At 50.3% G+C, this 20,328-nt stretch overlaps 2 protein-coding genes across 2 annotated transcripts; both read left to right on the top strand.

The window, feature by feature from the left end:
• The first annotated feature begins 4,876 nt into the window (after nucleotides 1-4,876).
• Nucleotides 4,877-18,345, top strand: LOC100897708 (uncharacterized). Its single transcript, XM_003746924.2, has 5 exons — nucleotides 4,877-5,054; nucleotides 12,622-12,714; nucleotides 14,084-14,230; nucleotides 17,530-17,814; nucleotides 17,939-18,345. The coding sequence occupies exons 1-5, from the start codon at nucleotides 5,012-5,014 to the stop codon at nucleotides 17,968-17,970; spliced, it is 600 nt and encodes a 199-aa protein (XP_003746972.1). The 5' UTR covers nucleotides 4,877-5,011; the 3' UTR covers nucleotides 17,971-18,345.
• On the top strand, nucleotides 7,312-7,854 carry Nedd8 (Nedd8 ubiquitin like modifier). The gene has a single exon (XM_003746925.3). The coding sequence runs from the start codon at nucleotides 7,435-7,437 to the stop codon at nucleotides 7,684-7,686; it is 252 nt and encodes an 83-aa protein (XP_003746973.1). The 5' UTR covers nucleotides 7,312-7,434; the 3' UTR covers nucleotides 7,687-7,854.
• Nucleotides 18,346-20,328: the final 1,983 nt, after the last annotated feature.

Here is a 20,328-nt window from a genome sequence, read left to right on the forward strand (position 1 = left end):
GACGCTAGCGACTCAAATCCATCGCATGACGTCATTGCTTGTCGGTCCTGATTTGAGCAAGCAAACCTCCTCCCAACAAAAACACTGCGCAGTGGTCCGGAACGATCAGGGACGGAGCCTCCCCAGCCCCCACGTCTACGCAGGCGAGCGCCTGCGAGAATACCGCCGACTGAAAGAGCGTCGCGCTACAGATCGTCTCATGATTCCTAGTGTAGTAGTGGTAGTCGTGGTAGCAGCGGCAGCGAATTGACGGATCGACCGCCAGAGTAGCGTTGTTGCAATCGCGGTCGAGGGGAATATGATCTGACACACATCAGTCCGATACTTCCGAAATCTTGCTGCGGCGTTTGGTAAATGAGATCTTCCAGAAGTGCAAGGTCGGCGACGAACAGAAAAAGCAAGAGCTGACAAAGATTTCTCGGATGGAGCAGTCAATGAAGAGAACCCCCTTTCATTGACCGCTGGTCATTCCACGACGGTTTTTCTGCTACTCGGATCCTGCTGGATATCGGGGAAGACGCTCCGGAACGTGACGAAACTTCGGCTATGACGCATCAAGCTCAAATTCCCGAAGCAAAAACGCTTTCTTATCTTGTGGTCATCTTGAGGGCTTGCGCTATAGGCTTGCGCGGGAACTTAGCGTGAGGAAGTCCAGTAAAACTCGGTTCTGAGAGACTTCCAACAATACGGGCCAAAAACTCACCTCTCTGAAGCCGACAGGGGCCATGTCTTGTACGGAAAGATTAGTTCGATGCCAGTCCTCATGTTGGGCTCGAAGTACCAATCGTAATTTACCTGGGGCAGTTCGGCTCTCCACCTCGTGTCAATCAAGGAGACGCAATAGAGACAGGGTTCGAAACCCGAATAAATTACTCCCGAAGATTTCATTCGTGTTAGGTATATTGCAACGACGCTCATGTCGGCGACAGAGGCACCGTCCAGATCTTGATACTCGCGAAGAATGGGAGGAAGGCGATGGATCTAACCCACCGCAGCGCTTCGAATCGTCTCCATCGGCTCTGCATTCGTTCCCGATGGAAATCGAGAAATTGATCTCGATAGACTTCAGCTTCGAGGTTTTGTAGGAGGTCCAGTTTCGGATTTGAGAGACGATAGCTCGGTTCGGTCTCATTCGAGCGGCCTCTAGTTTGCCGGCGGAATAGTAAGATCTGAGGCCGACCTACGAAACTCCTCGAAGCTTGACAATATTAACACAGCCGAATATTACTTCCGATTTGATTGCACCTACCGGAGGTCGGGAGCCTTTTCACCCCCTAATAAAATATGAATATGAATGATAGAGCGGCATTCTTATCTCTCTCGTCGACAGTTGCACGGCTTCGATCGATTGTTAGGACATTCCCCGCGGCTTCGTATCCGCATCGGACCTTAGGGAGCACGCTCGAGCATCGGATTTTTTCCTTCGACCCATCGGAAACGTGGGACCTCATATGGCGCATCATCAGTGCGAACTCCCGCCCCCAATAGGGAGCCTGCGCTCACCGTTCACTGACGAAAGAACAAGCGAGAATCTCGGTGCTCAGTCGCTGGGGAAGCCGACAATAATATGTTGACCCCATGCTTGATTCAAATTGCTCGAGCCGTGAGTTAGTTGCTCACGGTCACGCTTTCCGAGAACTTTTCTCGAAGATCCAAAGGATCCCTTCCCAGTGGAACTCTGCCCTCTGGAGACGCATGTCGGCACGATGCGGAGCGAGCAATCACAGTTCGATGCTCCAGATTTATCTTTTTCGGAAGCGGTCTGTTAGACTTGGGTATACGCTCCTTAGATTAGCGCCACTCATCTTCGTTCCTCGGACCAAACATATTTTCGAAATATTCCCAGGGATCCGGAGGTTTCATTCCCTCGGAAGGACAAACTTTCTGTACGACACAGTGTGAGTATGTACAAGCGATCGCCGGGGCTTTCGTTCCGGGGTCAGAACGAAAAAAGCAGTCTTCACTGGTTGACATGTGCATCGTAAACCACGGTTCCGTTATGGGCACGACTGACGATATTGTGGCTTTCCCGCCGAAGCTCATCGTGCACATAAACAGCGCTCATAAGACCTCCTAAGGCACCAAAACTTTTAAGAATTACTTTGATTTTTCTTGGTGTAAACGAATCCCGTTTGGGGAGAGTGACTCCACCGATTTATAGTCGCATAAACACCTTAGCGTCCGGGATCGCTTACCGAAAAGAATATTATCGCGAAATTCAATAAAGCATTTCGAAATGGAGAGATCGGTTCCAAATAAACATGAGACCCCGAATGAGCCACGGCTTTACAACCCTTTCGATATTCCACTTGTTGGAAATCAACGCGAGATGTCGATGAAAATGTGCTTTCGGTACGGCGGATCATTGGCTCGAATTCCGCGACGAACAATAATACTCTGAGCTACGGTTCGGCACCTCTTCGTTGCCCACGATGACTCCCCTTTTATCTCGGCAAGCGATCATGAATCCATAAAATAGAAATGATTACAGCCCCTGTGAGACTAGCAGAAACACGACCACGACTCGAAACGCGATTAATTGGCTATCGAAATCCACATTCCGCAGGTATCGCGATGAAGTGAATTTTCCAATGAAGAGCCGGCCATGGATGATCGGAATCTACCGTCAGTGGACGAGTCGCTGAACAACAATCGCGATCTTGAATACGCCGGAGCGCTTCTGATAATATGTCTACGGGTCTGCTCAGGTTCAATGATTCAACTGTCAATTTCCCTGCACGAACATTTCGAAAGGTTGATTCATCTAGTCTGCGGGAGGAAATCACTGCAACCCATTCCAGCCGAAATGCTACGTGGCCGAATATTCATTCGTCCGGTCATTAAGTTCTAATGCAGTGCTGACTTCTGGCGACCGGCATGGATCTTAGGCCGTCAGAAACGGATACCATGATGTGTTGACCCCACTTGTGTGCGGGGCAATCCGTGAAAGTCCAAAGCCGCAGACGTCTGACCGTCATCTATCCAACGGCTGCAGCGTGGGCGTATTGTGAGATGTTCCAATCAGGCATCCGGTACCCGGCCGTTCCGCACTGAGGCGAGAGAATTCATCAGGCTCACGAGAATTGCGATCGACTTATCTCGGTCGTTCAGGTGCCTCGGGGTCTGAGCGCCGGTTTTCCGAGACCAGACGCCGAGTCTCGCGGGTCTATAGGCACCTATGCAGCTGATAACTGAGGCTGTCTCCCAAATACATACTCCCATGTGAAGCATGCTTTCTCTCCACGGAACATTACGCTGCTCATCATCGCAGAACAAAGAATGACAATCATGTTTAAAGCAGAACGGGAATCGTGTGTATGATCCAACGGGAGCCTGCGAAGGTTTGACCCTTGAAAGACAGCTCGCTGGCTGACTATCTGCTTGAGTGCCTCACTGGCCGACCGACAGGCCGACCGTTCATCAGACGGCCAGTTTTCCGACACGCGCACGTTCGCTGTGACCAGAAGAAACAAAGTCCACAGATATCGTTTCGACACGTTCAGCCGTAGAGGAAAAGGACGTTCCGCTTTAAAATGATGTTATTGAAAGGTTGGAGCCGTGAAATAATTTTGTCTTTACTCGGGCCATTGGCGTCGGATGAGTGCATTCGGGGTCCCCCCTCAACTTTCTGTGGCAAGGCTTTATGGCGATCCCCACAGCGCTCTAGCCCGAAGAGGACTCCAGTGAGGAGCAGCGGGAATCGAGCGAGACATGAAGCCAAGACCAGTGACAACATTTTCATCGTCTGGGGAGCGTTGCAGCGAGGACTCTCAAAAGTCCACCACGCCGCTTTCTCCACGTTCCGTCGGGAGCGCACACTTTCATGACGCTCTACGACTCAAAACTTTACGTACACCAAGCCGATATCCACGACCGCGGATACCTCTGAGGAAGGACATGAGATGAAAACGTGAATCGTGCGGACTACTCCGCAAGGAATATTCCTCCTACTGCAGCCCGCCTAGGAACTACAGCGAATTGACTAGAATCTGATCACGTATATCGGTTTCCGCTGTAAGAATCAAAACTCTCGTCATCGAATGGTCTACGGGTGCTCCGAACCGCGGAAAAATCATAGCTCGCTCATTTCTACTCGTTCACCGTGAAGAAACCGTAAGCGGGGTTTTTCGCTCGCGGTCAACCTTAATCGCGGTTTCTTCGGAATTCGCAATGCCTAGGGATGGCTCACGGCTGTTCCTTAAACTGGCATTCTGGTCGGGAGATACCCAGAGCCCCAAGACAGCGGGCATAAATGTAAGTACATACATACGCCGCAGGAATTAAGATCGCATACGATTTGACGTAAGAGATCGAGGATGGCTCTATGGAAGGAAATTCCTACGATCAGCCTGGAGCTCCTAGAACGTGAATCTGTTTCCACGAGCACAAGCGATTCTTCCTCCGAGACTACCGTTCTGCGAACACTTAGCTACGGAAGAAATTGACTTCCCGATTCAATCCCTGACCGTTCTCCTTCAATTCAAATCGGGGGCTCGGTAAATAATGCGGAATCCGCAGAAAAATTGCTTGAATACGAGCAGGATACGGAGCCGATCGGAGATGATGGAAACGGTACCGTGAGAGATGATAATCAATGAGGAACCTTCCAGTTCGCGGCCAGGGAAGCTTCAAAGTCGACCGTAGGGTAGTCATGACGGAGGGGAGACAATCAATTTCAAAACAGAAAATCGTATGAAGCTATTCTTGCAGTTGATGCCGTCTTCCTAAAGGCCGGCTTGAATTATAGTTTGTGATTTGTACCTGGGCGCTTCGCTCCATGACTAGAATGTCCAGCAGTTTTCTTCTTACCGCAGAGGCGTCTTTCCCCATCACAAAAACGTAACGGTTTTCGTCTTCGCTCGCTCGCGCTGTCGCGGAGAGAAGGCGTCGGATCTACGGGGCTGTGCGTGCGCGGACATCCGCTAAGATTCAGTGCGCTTCAGAAGTCTGTGTCCAGAGGTCGTCAAAAGTAGGGTCTGCATTGGTTCAGTGTGACGAAAAATCTTTGGATATGTTTGCTGCCACCTTGATCGGTGCAATAACTCTGGCGACAGGTAAGGATACATATTCATCCGAGTTCTACTAGATATCATGTCGGCGGTGGGAAATCTCTGACTTAATGTCTGGAAAACTTCAAACCTGACTCTCCTGTGGTCATGGAACACCAATGCCCCCTGCGAGCCAATCGATTTCGAGGAACTGCTCCCTCGGCATCAAAATCGATTAGGTAGCTGCTTTTTCCTTCCTCTGAGGAGTTCTCGATTTGGCACTCGTGAAATGGCATCGGGATGTCCGTGAAGGGGTACATGTGAAGTTTGGAGGAGTTACTCTGGTTCTCGCCGCAGCCACATTCATCCGGCATCGGTGCTCCCAAGATCGCCTTCGCAATCCTGCTCGCTTCAGTCTCAGAATCCTGGAAGAAATTCGCTGCGTTTCGATGCGCCCTCCGATTGGTCGATGCTCTTACGATTCTCGCTCGGAAGCTCGGTCTCTTGGGCTCGGGAGAGCAGACAGTCAGAGATGTCCCTTTCATGGATGGAGCTCTCTAGCTGTCGTTTGACCACAAAAGGCACCGAATCTTCGAGCCGGCGCGCCCTCGCCGACTTGAGGGGGATTTGAGACTGCTGGACGATGTCATGCTCGAAAAGGGTCGGGATATCCGACAGCGCGAGATCCTGTCTTTGGGGGCATCTTATTTTTTCATTTCGATGGCTCAAAGACAAGATCAAGACTATGTGTCCCCGGGTGGGCCCGCTTCGGACCGTTCCGCGATTGGTAGCGATACCGGCGATCTTTCCTGTCAACGAGCTTATCGAACCTGATCCCAAGTCGGCACTGCGCGCCTGACGGAGATCTGCGGGTACCAGGCGACTTTTGACAAGCAAGAGCGTGAATAGCGTTTTGCTCCACGGCACGAAGTCGACCATCGGTAATCAGGTTGCGAATGTGAGGTTCAAGTGCTCAGAATCGGAGCACTCGCCGATTCTATTTGTGAAGCATTGAAATTTTGAAAACGTGAGAATTTCCAGTTGACGCTGAGGAACAATGTGATACGCATAATTTACTCGGTCTGAAAGCGTAGCATTAGATGTGGTTCGCTTCACCGGTTCGATATGGTCGACCCCCAGCCGACCGATGCTTATCGGCAGCGATGATTGACGGCGATTCCAGTCGTCAATCGACGATTGGTGCCCGATCTGATTCGTCGCGCTTCTCCCATCCCTCACTGTAAGTTGGACAGAAAAACAGAATTTCCTTGGTCAAGGCGATCCCATGTCGAAAGCAGAACTTGAAAGGATTTGGGAGACTCACTATTGAGGTCTTTCAGATCATTATCCCTGTATTCCTCTCACAATGCTCAGTATTTCGCTGATGGATGCTTCGAATACTTCAGAAAGGAAAGTTTCGGGACTGCGAGCCGATGAATGGAGGTACGTCGACTCCAGCTCTTGATTCCCGATTCACTGAATTTACGACTCCGTCAATGCCCAGTCCTTGATCCTTGGCACCCAAAACCGAACGTTCCACTGAGGCTTCAGAACAATCCCCAATCTCAGATTGTGTGGGCGGTGCCCCTTGTCGACACGCGTACCTCGATACATTGACCGAATCGATTCCGAACTCGCGCGGCTCAATCATGACCTGAAGGATTTCATCTGCTGGTCTGACGAGCGGAGTATGCCCCCCTTTTTCTGCTAGAAATCCCAAAGGGGAAGAGGTCCCGACCCGCCAGTACAGACCTCGAGGAGAAACGTCATCATTTCGGACTCCTAGCCCTGTCCGGAATTCGACTCTTCCCGGAGGCGAAATCCTGTGTGCCTCCGAGATCACTGATGATTCGATGGATCCGAATATTAGGATTCCAGCAAGAATATTCAATGCATGACTCCTCCGCGGCTAGGATGTTTCTGTCGACGCCAATATTCTTGAGGGTTTCGGCTTGATGGAGATTTCTTGAAAATTCACTAACCAAGTCTCCGAAGTTTACGAGCCGATCGGAATTGCTCCGCGCTGCCGGTCCGAATCCAGGGACAGCCAACGGGAGTCCGACGACTCGAGCGAGCTCTGCCGCATGTGAGCTGCAGAAATGGTTCGCGAGCTCGTCACCATCTCTCAGATCATGATTCCATGGAGTTTCTTCTCAATGATCATCCACGAGGGAGACTCGGCCCGACGGAGACACCATGTCTGGGAGACTTCAGGGGATAGCTCGTTCCGCGGTGCTCGGAATCTTAGTTTCAGCGACCTTAAAGACTTACTCGCGCCGAGAGCCCGGGAGCGAGCGAGAATGCGTTCATTCACTCCACACTAGATCCCCGCTTCGTTCTCGCCGGAATCTCGTTGACGGGTGCTGGTGGTCGATCGAAAACAAGAGCGAATCGTGAACTCAGTGGGTTTCGGCAAGGATTCGGAACGAATTGAACCGAGTCCAGGATGTTGATTAAAGTGAAAACGCTGACCGGCAAGGAGATTGAGATCGACATCGAACCCACGGACAAAGTGGAGCGAATCAAGGAACGCGTTGAAGAAAAAGAGGGTATCCCACCGGCACAGCAGAGACTCATCTTCTCGGGAAAACAGATGAACGACGATAAAACCGCCAGCGACTACAAGGTGACTGGTGGATCCGTGCTCCATCTGGTTCTGGCGCTCCGGGGAGGAGACGTCGTTAGTCGTTCTGTATAGACGAATCCATGAATCGCTGTGGAGGTTATAATTATTGCTATTATTTAAGAAAATCTACGAAGTCTGCGTTCTGTTACTTCCGAAGAGACCTACCGAGTCCGTTGATTTCTCTTCCCAATGTAAACAGTTCCAAATAAAGAAGTCATCGACTCGAAATGATTTTTGGAATCGTCCCGTGATCATCTCTCATCATTGCAACGTTAGAATTACGAAGCGAGATCTTCAAGAAGCGTGCCGGGATCCTGTCAGATCTCTCACAACGCCGCGCCGGTTTTCTGCGCGCTCGGCTCGTTACCGTGCCGGGCGCCATGCATGATCTCCCTACTGCCCGCCATCCATTGATATTCATGGAGGGGTGGATGTCATCGAATGCAAATGGGTGAAACTCTGTCCTAAGAAAACTCTCTGCAATCGGGAACTCGAGAATCTCCATGCAGAACCGTATCGGAATCCAGAGCACGTTCGGCTCCGATTTTCCGCCGTCCTCATCCCGACGGTTCTCCATCCCCGATGTTCGGGGGGTAGGATGTCAAGGCAAAATTGGTTTTCTGTTGTTTTGAGAGGTTTTCGGAATGACTTCACATTCATCCCTTGGAGCACTCCTACACAAAAACCACCGAGGCGCGATACCCCAATGAGGGGGAAAACAGCTTGCATTCTCCAGGTTTCAGTCATTTATGAAATGGATACCCATTGAACGTCGAATATTGAAAACTGTAAGGTCAAAGACTTTCCGCTCTACTGTGATTGACCCGTCTGGCTGAACTTGGAAGCGTTATTCAGAAAGATGCTTGGCACTATCGGTGTAGGCTGAGCATGCTGTGGAGGAGACCGGCCCGGGCACCGGGCTCGCGATCGCGGAATCCCTTGAGGGACACGAGAAGGGAGGGGGTGTTCCCTTGAGGGTACATAGGGAGGCCTTGGAGGAGGTTTGTCTTCCAACAGACATGACGAATCGGGAAACTCGGGAACAAAACCCGAAGGGGCGGGCTCCATCGTCGCCAGTCTCGACAATGTTCGCGATGGCCGACCCGATCACCTTCTTGTAGGCCATCAAGCGCGTCTGCGACAGAACAACAATCCTTGTCTCGAGAAGTCGAGTGTTAATTCTGAACAGAAAGTGTTCCAGAACATTTCCGGATGCTCTCGTAACAATATGGCATCGCGGACATACAGTCGGAAGGAATGAAGAGGAGCCTTCTCCGTCTTCCGCGCCATTGTCGTCGAGTCTGCACAATCGACATTACAGCCGATGAATAGCACGATAGGAGTTGGGGTTTTATGAGTTTTGTTGATAATGATGGTTTCGATGATTTTCTCGGCTGGGACCCTAAGCGTCTCGGGTCGAGGTGGCCAACTTGCCCGTCCTCACGCTTTCCAGCTTCAATATCGACATCCATGGGGGAGGGAATATAAAAGGAAATTGTGTTTTCCCCTTTCGAAACTTACAGGAGTTAAATGCAGAACCCTTGCAATCGCGTTCGCATGCGTCGGGTCAAGGTCGGAAGAAGATGAAAGTCTTCTGGACTGAAACGGGAAATAAAGCTGTGTCAGTCTGGCGTTGTGAGCTCCGTCTGCTTCATTGTTACATGAAGTCGGCGGGTCCGACAGAGGTTATCTGGATCACGAAGGGAACTTCTCATCGTCGCTAGTTGAAGCTCAATCCAACTAGCAGAAGGAGCCTCAGGCTGCCGGCTCAACTGCTATTTAGTTCTGGTGCTGTTGAATTAGGCGACACCCGATCTCACCGTGAATCCAGTTTAGTAGACTTTTTCCCAAACCGGTGACGGTGACCAGGGTATGCAACGGGGAGCCTTTTTTTCTGTCAGACATTTCCTGCAACCTTTGAGCCATCGCTCGAGCAATCAAGTATGAAGAGAATTTACCCCTTCAAGCCTTCTCACGACAATGACTTCGTGATCTCAACCTCGGGCTGAGGATCGGAATGTGGTCGCAGTCTTGATAACTTGAAGTGATGGTACCGATCCGGTGCTGATGAAATATTCGATGATGCGGGTTTGAGGAGATGAAGCACGCGACCCCTACCAGCTTCGCGAAACCGCCAACCGATCTTGAGCTTATCGCTCATCGAGTTACATTTGACATCGGACGATTCGCTATCAGGTCATCCGAAACACTGAAATGGGGAGGTACTTCAAGAAGGAATCCATAAGCTCTGTGCGTGCGCTCGGATGCTGGTCGGCATTGTCATAATAAACGATTGATCGTTAATCGTGTAGCTCGGGAGCTGGGCGGAATTTCCCTGACTGATGCAATTGGGTGACATCAAGTTATATGAGAACAATGATTGTAAATCGTGTTCTAATCGAATGATATGAAAACACGAATTTATCCTTGAACCCGCTATTGTATCACGATGAGGATGTATCCGATCGATAAGGAACGAAGTCATCGCGGTCTTATATAAGGATGAGCATATCGGTCCATGGATCTAAATATAATACTTCAAATAGCAGTTTTCGGTTTGAACACACGCCTCCGGTGAACACGTCCAATTCCCTGGACGGTAACGAAGAAAAGCAATAAAAGTGCTCGCTATTCAAGGAGGGGAGGGGAGAGCAAACTATTCTTGGACCAGGACATCGTCTGAAACAGTCCCGGTGGAAGTCGCCTATTTTCGACTCCCGTTCGTATTCGAGGCCAGAATCCGAGATATCGTGGTGAAGATGAATGTCCAGCCTCAGCTATTTTCGTGATACGATCTCTCCCCTCGACGCATATTCTGGCACTAATTCCGTGAACAAGGTGGGACATGAGGTTTTCCCACTGGTAAATTAAAATAATGACACAAGTTGACTCCCGTTGACAACTCGTGCGACTTCAGATAAAGCAAGCTCGTCACAGCCCTGAGATAATCGCTACGTCATGCTCAGGGCTTGATATCGGCTGCGGGGGGATTCGTTTTGATGCGCCATACACTCAGGTGAGCCCAGTTTCTGCTTCGAAAAACCACAAGGAACGCTCGCTCCGAATACGGGAACGCACATTTGGAGTCGGCTCGAATCAAGGCACGTTGCCCGAAAACTGTTCCGAATTATCAAGTCGATGTTCCCGTGCCCAACTCCATGAGGAAGCGAACAACGACTCTGTGGCCTCCCCGGAGCAGGCATCGAGAGAAACTTTCGATTCTGCATGCCCCCGACAGGTCTCCTCTCTCCACCCATGCCGTATCATCGATCAGTTCCCTTAGCAGCAGGAGTGGTCATGTGCTGGCATGAAGGGGTCTGGTCAAACAACTTATCGGGATTCCCCGCGGACGGATGACGAAAGAATCGTCTGATAAGCTTGAGAATCTCATAGCTGTTGTTCCTTTCGATGTTTATGGACGCCCTGCAGATCGGTATCGTTTCCCGATTCCCAAGGGGGAGCGACTCAAATATTTCGGATAATTCGCCTGTGGTTGAGCATTCAGTTCGTGCTCGCCAGTTTTCCGGATTGGATTAGCGGTATATGTTCCAAAGGTCTTGTTTGAACTAGAACGTCCTTCTCATTGGGGTTGAGGAATGTTCCAGAGAACATGATTCCGTCTGGAACTACAGAAAAGTATTCGGATGAAAAGTACAGGACGGACGTCGCAGTTTCACCGAGAAGAGAAAATACTCAAAAGGTCACTCAGATTCTCTTCACGGTCCTTGCCGCGCGAAAGAGAGCAAACACGCGAACGAAGTATCTGAAAAGTCCTTCCATCAAACGAATCGCCTATATCCTGCAAGGCGCGTATCTAAAGGAACTCCCGCGTGAACTTCGAATCTCTGAGCCTACGTTCCGCTTCGCGTGAGCAGGGCTATCGAATCACGACACGGTAGGCATTGCCCAATCTTCGCTCATGACTGTAGATCTTGTGTCGAGCGAATATTTCTACCGAGGAGATGCGTGTTTTCTTGCGAAGCCTCTCAATCTTACGCAGCGAAGCGTGTTAGGAAATTAACCGCATTTGTCGCTACATATATCGCGAACAAACGTGACGTGCGATTTCGTAATGGAGCTCGGTGGCGTTCAGGTCCAATCACAGTGCTTCGAAAATGAATCAGTCGATGGAGCAGTAATCAGCGGTCGCCGATGGCAAACTGTTTCCTGATGCGGAATGAAATTCTTCTGATGACAGACAGATAAATGAGCATGGTCACTGGTGCAGACCGACCGTTGGGAGGGCGTGCCGTCGCCCCAGGCAGTTCCGTCCGGGCCCGGGGCTACGAGTGACATCAGAAGACGTGATCCGGACGAGTTTCCTTGAACGAGCTGCGATGGTAAATCTCCGCAATGATCGAAGTTTTCTTATTTCACGAGACCCAGTGGCTCAACAATGTCAACTATGATTTGACTTGTCGCCGAACTTGTCAATCTATCTAATAGTGCGAGCCGAAGACGGAACCTTATACATAACACCAAACACTGGAAATTCTTCGCGGACAAGTCGATAAACCGATACGATCGAATTACCGAGTAGGAGTGTGAGGGACGGGATTTCGGGACGCGAAATTAGTCTCTGAAACGCATGCGCATTCACTGAAGGCCGAATCCGAGGCTAATAAACGATCGAGATACCGAAGGACCAATTCTGGGGCTTCCGTGTGACTCAAATCGGCAAGTGACGATGGAATGATATATCCAGAACAATTTCTTGCGATACCGACAAATTACGGATAGGTTGCTTAGCAGTAATCTGCCGCAGCTTAGAATTCGACTCGATTGGCAGTAGGGAGCAAAGATGAGTCTTTTGTTGTTAGTGAGTTCATTCAGTGTACCACGAACTCCCTCATAAATTCCAGTGGTTCGAGGAGAGCGTCAATCGTGTTGTAAGATTTATTCCACTTTGAACCCGGCGAAGGATCCGCCCGATAATCGCATGAATAGAATGGCGGCTCGTTCGCTGGAGCCGATGAATCTCGAGCTAATATCAAACTTGTTTTCCAGGCGTTGTGTCGTTCCCTCACGACCTTCAACACGCGGCGACAGAGTCGAGCAACGATCCTTTCGGTCAATATCAGTACCTCGTGCTGCTCGTTCGTAAGTTCTGCAACTCTGTTTTCTTAAAGTCTAAGCGGCATGGTAGGATGCCGATGACTGCTCCAGCTCTTCTCGTTGTCAAGTCGACTATTTAGACGTCTCCGTGGATACGTATCCATTGTAGATTTATTCCCGACGATCCGAACACTTACGCGGCGAATCTCTCTCAATTCTCCACGACCAAACAATGCGTCAGATGCTAAACAAGACTCATTCTCTCCGTCGCGGCCCCCAAGGAGGGAGTTAATCACCCCATGGGTAATAGGCTGAACTCTCTTGATCTGTTTTTTTTCTTCCAACTTCGTGGTGCCCTCCTCTGCGAATAAATGTCATTGTTGTGGTTCGTGACGTCATGCGGCCCACAGTCAACGTCGATCGCAGGGTCGACCATAACGACTGTCGTGGTGAGAAGAAGGTCCCGCGCAACACAGACAGAGCAGCACTAGCGATTAAGATGCGCTCTCTTGATGAGTTCCGGGGGTCTGGTGTTCTTGCCAGTCACTGTGGTGTCCGGCCGATTCACACTGTTTGGGAATACTCCTGCCGGTCGGAGACGTGAGCCGCGTATCTCCGGGCACGCTCTTCGTTCGCCGATTCTTGCGGCAAACATCGCTTCGCCGGCTGCTCCACGCTCTGAACTCCTGTGAAATCAGCGCCCCGTACGACCTAGAAAAGAGCAAGGAATGTTCAACGAAGAAGCCCTTCGCTCGATGACGGTGTCCTAGCCGAAAATTCGTAGAGAAATTTTGTCCTTATCGTTTTTCATTACTCCGCTCCCGGAGCCTCTCAAATGAATCGAGCCTCGACCTCTCGGTCTCTAGCGAAGTGAATTCCAGCCTTGCTGTATTCTTCTCAGGAGCCGGGGCAGAAGGCTGATCATTTACGGCGATTAATTACTTTCTCAGCCCATTCGAGCCTCTCGTCTTGAATTTTCTGCGCTGGCTTCGACGCTTCCGTGTATTTCGTTGATGTCCCCCCTCCGAATCTATTTTAGAACCCGATTTCAATTTTAGCCACCGAAGCTTATCGTGCCCACTCGATTCGGACTTCGGTGGTGCCAAATATGGTTGTTGAGAGCTTCTCAATAAACCGGAAACCCTGAGAAGCGACAGAGAATCGTCGGAACGCTTGTTTAATCGGACGCGCATGTTTACAGAAGTTGAAGGTGTCAAAAATGTTGTTAGAGACTTTTGTCGTCTGAAACGGCTATTCAAGGGATCCTTGATCGCCGGACAAAAGCCGTGATTCGAAAGAAAACCGCCTACGATCCAATGGCCAGAAAATTATGGATGATTGTACGTCGTATCAACCATTGACTCTTTAACGGAACTAAAGGAATTCTCACTCACTCGCCTTTTGTCCGCTGCAGAAGACAGCTCTCCACAGTCGACGCACACATCATTCGGTGAATCTGCATCGAGTATACCTTCGTCATACCCATATCGTGCACCGCCTAAGAACCAAGCGCCCGCGAGCCAGTGGCATTCCTTCTTGTTCGGTCCCGAAAGCCTGCATCGTAAGTATTAGTTTTATGACTTTTGGTAAAGAAAATATTCGAGCTTGCACTGATTCTATGATTATAGGAGATCCCGTAGTAGCATGCGGGACTCCCGATTGGTATCTACGCAAGAAAGTTTCGCCCCGTATTTCAAGAAACGAGAGCATAGGATCTGCTATGTTACTTGCCGGCTGCATTACGTTCGAATATCGACTCCTCGAAGAATCGCCGATTGTTCTGAACAGCATGACGGCCCGCAAGTTTATTCAAGAGCAAATACCCTGCGGGTTGATCCCTGTGTCTTGAAGAGAATTGACCGCGAGCAGTATCCACCAAGGGCAAGATGCGCAACGTGAATCCTGGGGTGAAATCTGATTTTAGCAACCGAACCAAACCTGATGTGCCTCGTTAGGATGACGGTCATTTTCGGCATTATCGATTAGGGCTTTTGACCATCAGGGAGATCCCGATCGATGATCGCGATAGTATCCGAATCGCAAGACTGTATGAGCAATGGACCTTTGTGGGGGGTGAATCGATGAGGCGATGATCTGCCGCGCACGGCACTGAATGCTGTCTGGAAAACCCCTTGACTTTGAGTCGGAGTCCCCGGCGCGCCCGTGAAAACCATTCAAGGCTCACCATGCGCTCGATTCGAGACTGAGCTCGATCTGCAGGGCTCAGTTAGAGCGAGGCGTCCGCTTGCGCCATTTGCAGGAAAACCACCAGGTACGAAATCATCAAACTGAATAGCTGAAACCCGATCGGGAGATAATGCAGGGATTATTGAACAATATCACGAGCAACGGATACGGAGCGCCGACCATGAGTTGAACTCCAATTCCTTCTACCGTTCTGAAACCGTCTGGCAATCGTTCACCCACTGACCGTCAGGACCGTCGTTTTCTCAATAACGAAGAAATCGAAAAATGTGAATCCAATCTTGTAATCGTTGAGACGAGTCTGAAAATGCAGAATACGAATGTTCTGACCGCTTCCAAGCCTCATCAGGTGTTTCCGCGGGGCGGCCGCCTTTAATATACGGAATTAGGCCAAGTATCATGAGCGCATTCGGATTTCCCAAAGAGCATTGAATTATTAGGAGAAACGAACCGCGACATTGATGGATGCGGCGAGCGTCGACATCATGGCCGCATAAAACACACCCGCGACACTCCAGAGCAACAGGAAAATCACCACGGATGGCCGGTCGACATTCGCAGCTCTCCCTGAGTAAACTGTCACCACTTGCACAATGACCAGGCAGCACATCGGCACACATAATACGAAACAGAAGCCCAACACATTACGGAAGACTTCATCGTACGACTCTGTCAGTCGCCAACACAAGTTGTGGCGATGCATGATCACCTGGAAAGTGAGCACTGCGCTGTAGGCGTCGATGGGAATCTCGAGATTCGGGACCTTGTCCGGATCCGGTAACCTCATGCGAGCTTGAGTTCGAGATAATTGCTCCCCTCTAAACTACTCGACTCACCTTCAGTGTGTTTTCCGACTTCGCTTCCCCGTTTGACCAACTATATAGTTCTGATTCCACGGAAGAGAACATTCTTGTGAGAGTTCCGATGGAAATCAAACTCAGGAAGGTGAAAACCCCTACAAAAGAAGCGGCGAAAACCAAGGTTTCCAGCAGAAATGAGTAGAACTTCGGTTGAGAGGCGAGTCCTCTGAAGCTCTGATTGGCGTATTGTCTGTACACGCAAGAATCGACGACAATCGCTGCGGAGAATAACATCAATGTGGCAACATGGCTGATAACGGTGTGCTTCCGAGTCGGTACGCAAAGTTGAGCCAAGCCGTCCTCATCTGGAAGAGCGGCATTCATGTAGCGGAACTACTTGCGTTGGATCGAGTCTGCTCCCTGATCGAATTGACCAAGGGGGGTTAAAATCGACCACTCACTTTGTAGATCCGTCACGGCTTCTGCGAAACTTCTACCGAATCCCCTCGATAGGGTTTTGTACGACACACATATCCTCATGGTTGCGCACATTAAACACCATAGAGGATACACGGACCTGTGGGTGGCGGTAAACCTCTCGTCGAACATCGGATGGAATGCTCCATTGGGGGAAATAACGAGGCTTATGTTCTGAGCCGCGAAGGCAAACGTCAGAACAGCGATGACGCCCGAGTAAACACGGAAACCGAATGAGACACGATCCCCTACGATAACTGATGGCCTTTCGGTCAGTCCGAAGATCCTGAGTAGCAAATATGCTTGATCTTGCCTGCAACATTTTAGGGATTCCTACCCGGCTCCGAGAGAACCTCCTTCTGGCTTCTGGCCTTGAACGATGGGTTTGATGACGAATACCAGAATCTGAATAATCTCGCCTATTTGCGCCTCTTACTGGCTGATTATTACTGTCGATTATCTGATAACTCACTTTCCGAGCTCGCTGCAGAGACTCAGCTTCGGGTGCCTACGCGTTGCAGACATGACCGTGACTGTAAAAAGCCATGTATTGCAGCAAACCTTTACGGATAGCGGACGACGGGATGGAAGGAGCTACTCTCAGAGACGGTTGATGGACAATCGATGGGGTTTCTTATGGGGTCCGCGACATACGAAAACGTCATCGTTCTTTTCACGCTTCTCGCCGGAGATGAATCCTGCTGTCAAGCACAGGTTTCGAGCATGCGGGCTTGGACCCGATTGTGATATTTATCGAACTCAAACCTCTTCCATCGCGAACTTCACGGAACATCTCTGCGGTGTACCACTATTGGAGCTCATTACTGTGGGTGGCGACACGGCACAGGTCGAGCTATTGGTATTGAGGCTTCCCGCTCCCTCGAGAACGCGATCAATAAGTCGCAGGGAATCCCCTGCCTCACTCCCCAGAAGTTGATCAGGGCTTACCCTCACTCACGGGCCGTAGCGATTATTTCTTAGCGACAAGCGTTCTATACAAATGTAAGTAGTTTTTGCATCGATCTCAAAGTCGAATCGCTGCTTCGATCGCTTACTTCATGTCCAGCGAGAAACGTCGGCCTTATATCAGTGCCGCAAGATCCAGAAGAGCAACATTACTACTCGCTGTTGGGCCACCAAATAGAATTACGGCGAGGGAAGGTCTCCCGGAAGCCATGATTGGGAAGTGAATAATTGTCATCCTGGTCCGGGGGTCCCCAATGCGGGATCGAAGTCCATTCAAGAGATATCGATCCCGCTGAACAAGCCGCGGCACGGTCCTACTTGAGCATCGCAGGGGCATCGGCGGGGATTCCTCGAGGCTCCATGACTCCGGATTCTCGATACGACTCAAAGTCTGGATCCGATTCATTTCTAGGTGGGAATACTCAAGCATATTCCGCCGAAGATATCATTGGAGGAAATGGACTCGACTTCAACTTCGGGGATCATCAGTCTGCTGCGCCTCAGCTGAATCGTCCGCCTAGACCGAGTTTCCCAAGCCATCTGGAAGGCATCCAGAGCAACCATCCGCAGGGAACTGATTACTGGAATAACTTGCAAGGCGACCATTCGCAATGTCCCGTAATAAACTCCTGTCCTGCTAAATACGGCTGCTATGTTCGACAGAAGCCTGGACGATGTGCTTACTGCAAGTGCGAGTGTAAGTTCTCGGTGATTCCCACTAACAGCATTTCCGAATGAAGCAAGATTCTCCCTGAGCCCATGTCTTCATTGGACCCCCATCATTGATTCTCTCCCATCTCAATTCAATATTTACTCCGCAGCTCGAACCCCCAACAAACTCCATGAACGCTAATCGAGGCGCAACCGATTCCTCTGAATAACTTATTGGAGGCGACGTCGACGGATCGTGGCGCGGAACTGATCGAGGCAGATGTTGTCGACAGGCTTTCAGAAATCATACCTACAATCATTTGATTGGAGTGGACCCATCGTCCCATTGATTGGAGAATTCCTTCCTTACTCATCACAGGAGATGATGCCGATTCCCTCGACGGGGAGCAATTATTTTCGCTCGCCACCTAGTGATCCAGAGTCTATGTGTGCCATCATTCGTCGACCGTCTCCTCGTTGGGAGGAGATCGACTCGAAACCGGACATGCTATCAAAAGACTGGGTTTTTCTTCTGTAAATAAGCTCCAGGAATCGAGTCGAGAGGAATAAAGTGGTTCCCCAAAAGAATTATTATTACGGCTCCGCAAAAATCGTCCTGAAGACTTTCCTCCTCAGCTCGCATTGCGGCACCCTGACTCCTCCTCTCGAACCGGACCGAGACGCATGGGTGTCATTCCAACCGGGGATCCCTGGGTGGTCCAAGCTCGGCGAGCGGCTCGAATACTCTCTGCACAGAATGATGTTCTGAAACGTCCTTCTTCAGGATGAGGGGAATCGGTTCCGGATTTTCCGCATCCTGGTCCTCAAGGCTCGATAGACCCCCCCCATCTCGGATATTTTAGGATTCTTTGTGGTGAACTGTCGATCTCATACGACCCTACGATTGGCGCTGTTGGCAGCGGATATGTTCGCGAACCCCATCATCAGATCGCACAAAAAGAGTAGCACAGCAGGGCTGATTGCACTTCCATGGAGCGTATTGCGTATTGCTACATATGTATACCGCATCCAGAATCAGACGGCGCTCAGCTCTTCCCGCTGGGAAGGCTTGTCGTGGGTCTTCCCGGGAGCCCCTCCCGAATATTGATGGAAAGCACAAAACGTTTTTATCCTCGTCACGAAGCATCAATGTTTTCTTCTTGCAATCATGCACACATGCATACAAACCCGATTAGAGGGGGAGAGTAACGGGACATTCTCCCTCGGGCCCATAGCTGCCGGGGGGCCCCTAGCTCACCAATATACACGCTTTTTTGTCAGCGTAAGAAAATTCACCCGGCGGGCGTACCGAGCTCTATGCGGCATGAGAATTCAGACGGGGAAGCCAATCTTAACAGACGCTTCGAAAACGACGTGCTAAGATCAGCGGCCCATGACTGAATTCCTACCGGGCCCAGAGTTCTCTCCACGGCCCTGCATGCATATGTTAGCGAAGTCACTCTTTCTCTCTGATGATTGGGTGGAACATCCCGGCCCAGAGCCCTGACTGTCAGAGTATGATCTAGAGTTCTGGAAATATTCGAGCCCGTCAAATCAATCATGAGCAACCCTAATCCTTTCCATCGTCTTTCCGAGTCAAGGGTGGGAGGAAAAGTGATCGAAGAGGCCATTTCATGACAAGTTCGCTGATGGAAGCCGCGGTTCGCGAAGTGCTGGTTGCAGAAATTCCCTGGTCCCGAAGAATCTGAATAGCACGTCTTCAGCCAATCCAAACGTTCCGCTGTAGGCCCGCAGATTCGGCCCCTCCATACAAGAATTGCACGAGTTGTTCTCGCGCTCGAATGTACGAATTGGAATGCAGGTTGGAATCGGGAGATTCTGTTTGGCTTTCCTTTATCATTCTCTAGACGCTTGGGGCTTTATGGTATCCGTCTGAGACATCTGCAGGAACACCACAAGATATGTCACCATCAGACTGAGTACCTGGGATAGATAAAAACCTCGGTAAAGAACGAATATCCGGAAACATCTCTCGACCCTCTTCATCCAGGCGATCCATCATGCTTAAACATCTCCGTTCGATCCTGCGATACTATATGGATTGGGCATATGTGCATGACGGAGGGATCGATACTCACCGACAAAATCGTAGTTCTTTCGATGACGAAGAAATTGAAGAAAGTGAAGCCAATCTTACATTGGCTGAGACGGGACACGAAGTGTTCAATACGTATATTGTGGCCATCGTTCAGCCTCAGCAGGTGCTTGCGAGGAGCTGCGGCCTGAGAGGGGGAAAAATGATTGTCTCTATCTCCGACCGACGTCAATGGGATCGTAAAGTCCATTGAGCACTATGCTTCCGACATACGAACCGCATCATTGATTGAAGCTGCAAAATCCGAAACCAGAGACGCAGACAACACGGAAGCTAGGCTCCAGAGCAGCAGATAAAGCGCGAAGCCGATCGTGCTGTCATTCATCCCTCGTTCCGTGAACATTTTCGTCACCTGCGTGGTCACTATGCAGAAGACAGGGACGCAGGAGACGAAGGCAATGCCGATGACTTTCGAGAAAACCTTGTCGTATATATTCGTCACAT

The sequence above is a fragment of the Galendromus occidentalis genome, unplaced genomic scaffold (assembly GCF_000255335.2).
Source record: "Galendromus occidentalis unplaced genomic scaffold, Mocc_1.1 scf7180000077511, whole genome shotgun sequence".
Classification (NCBI taxonomy): Eukaryota; Metazoa; Arthropoda; class Arachnida; order Mesostigmata; family Phytoseiidae; genus Galendromus; species Galendromus occidentalis.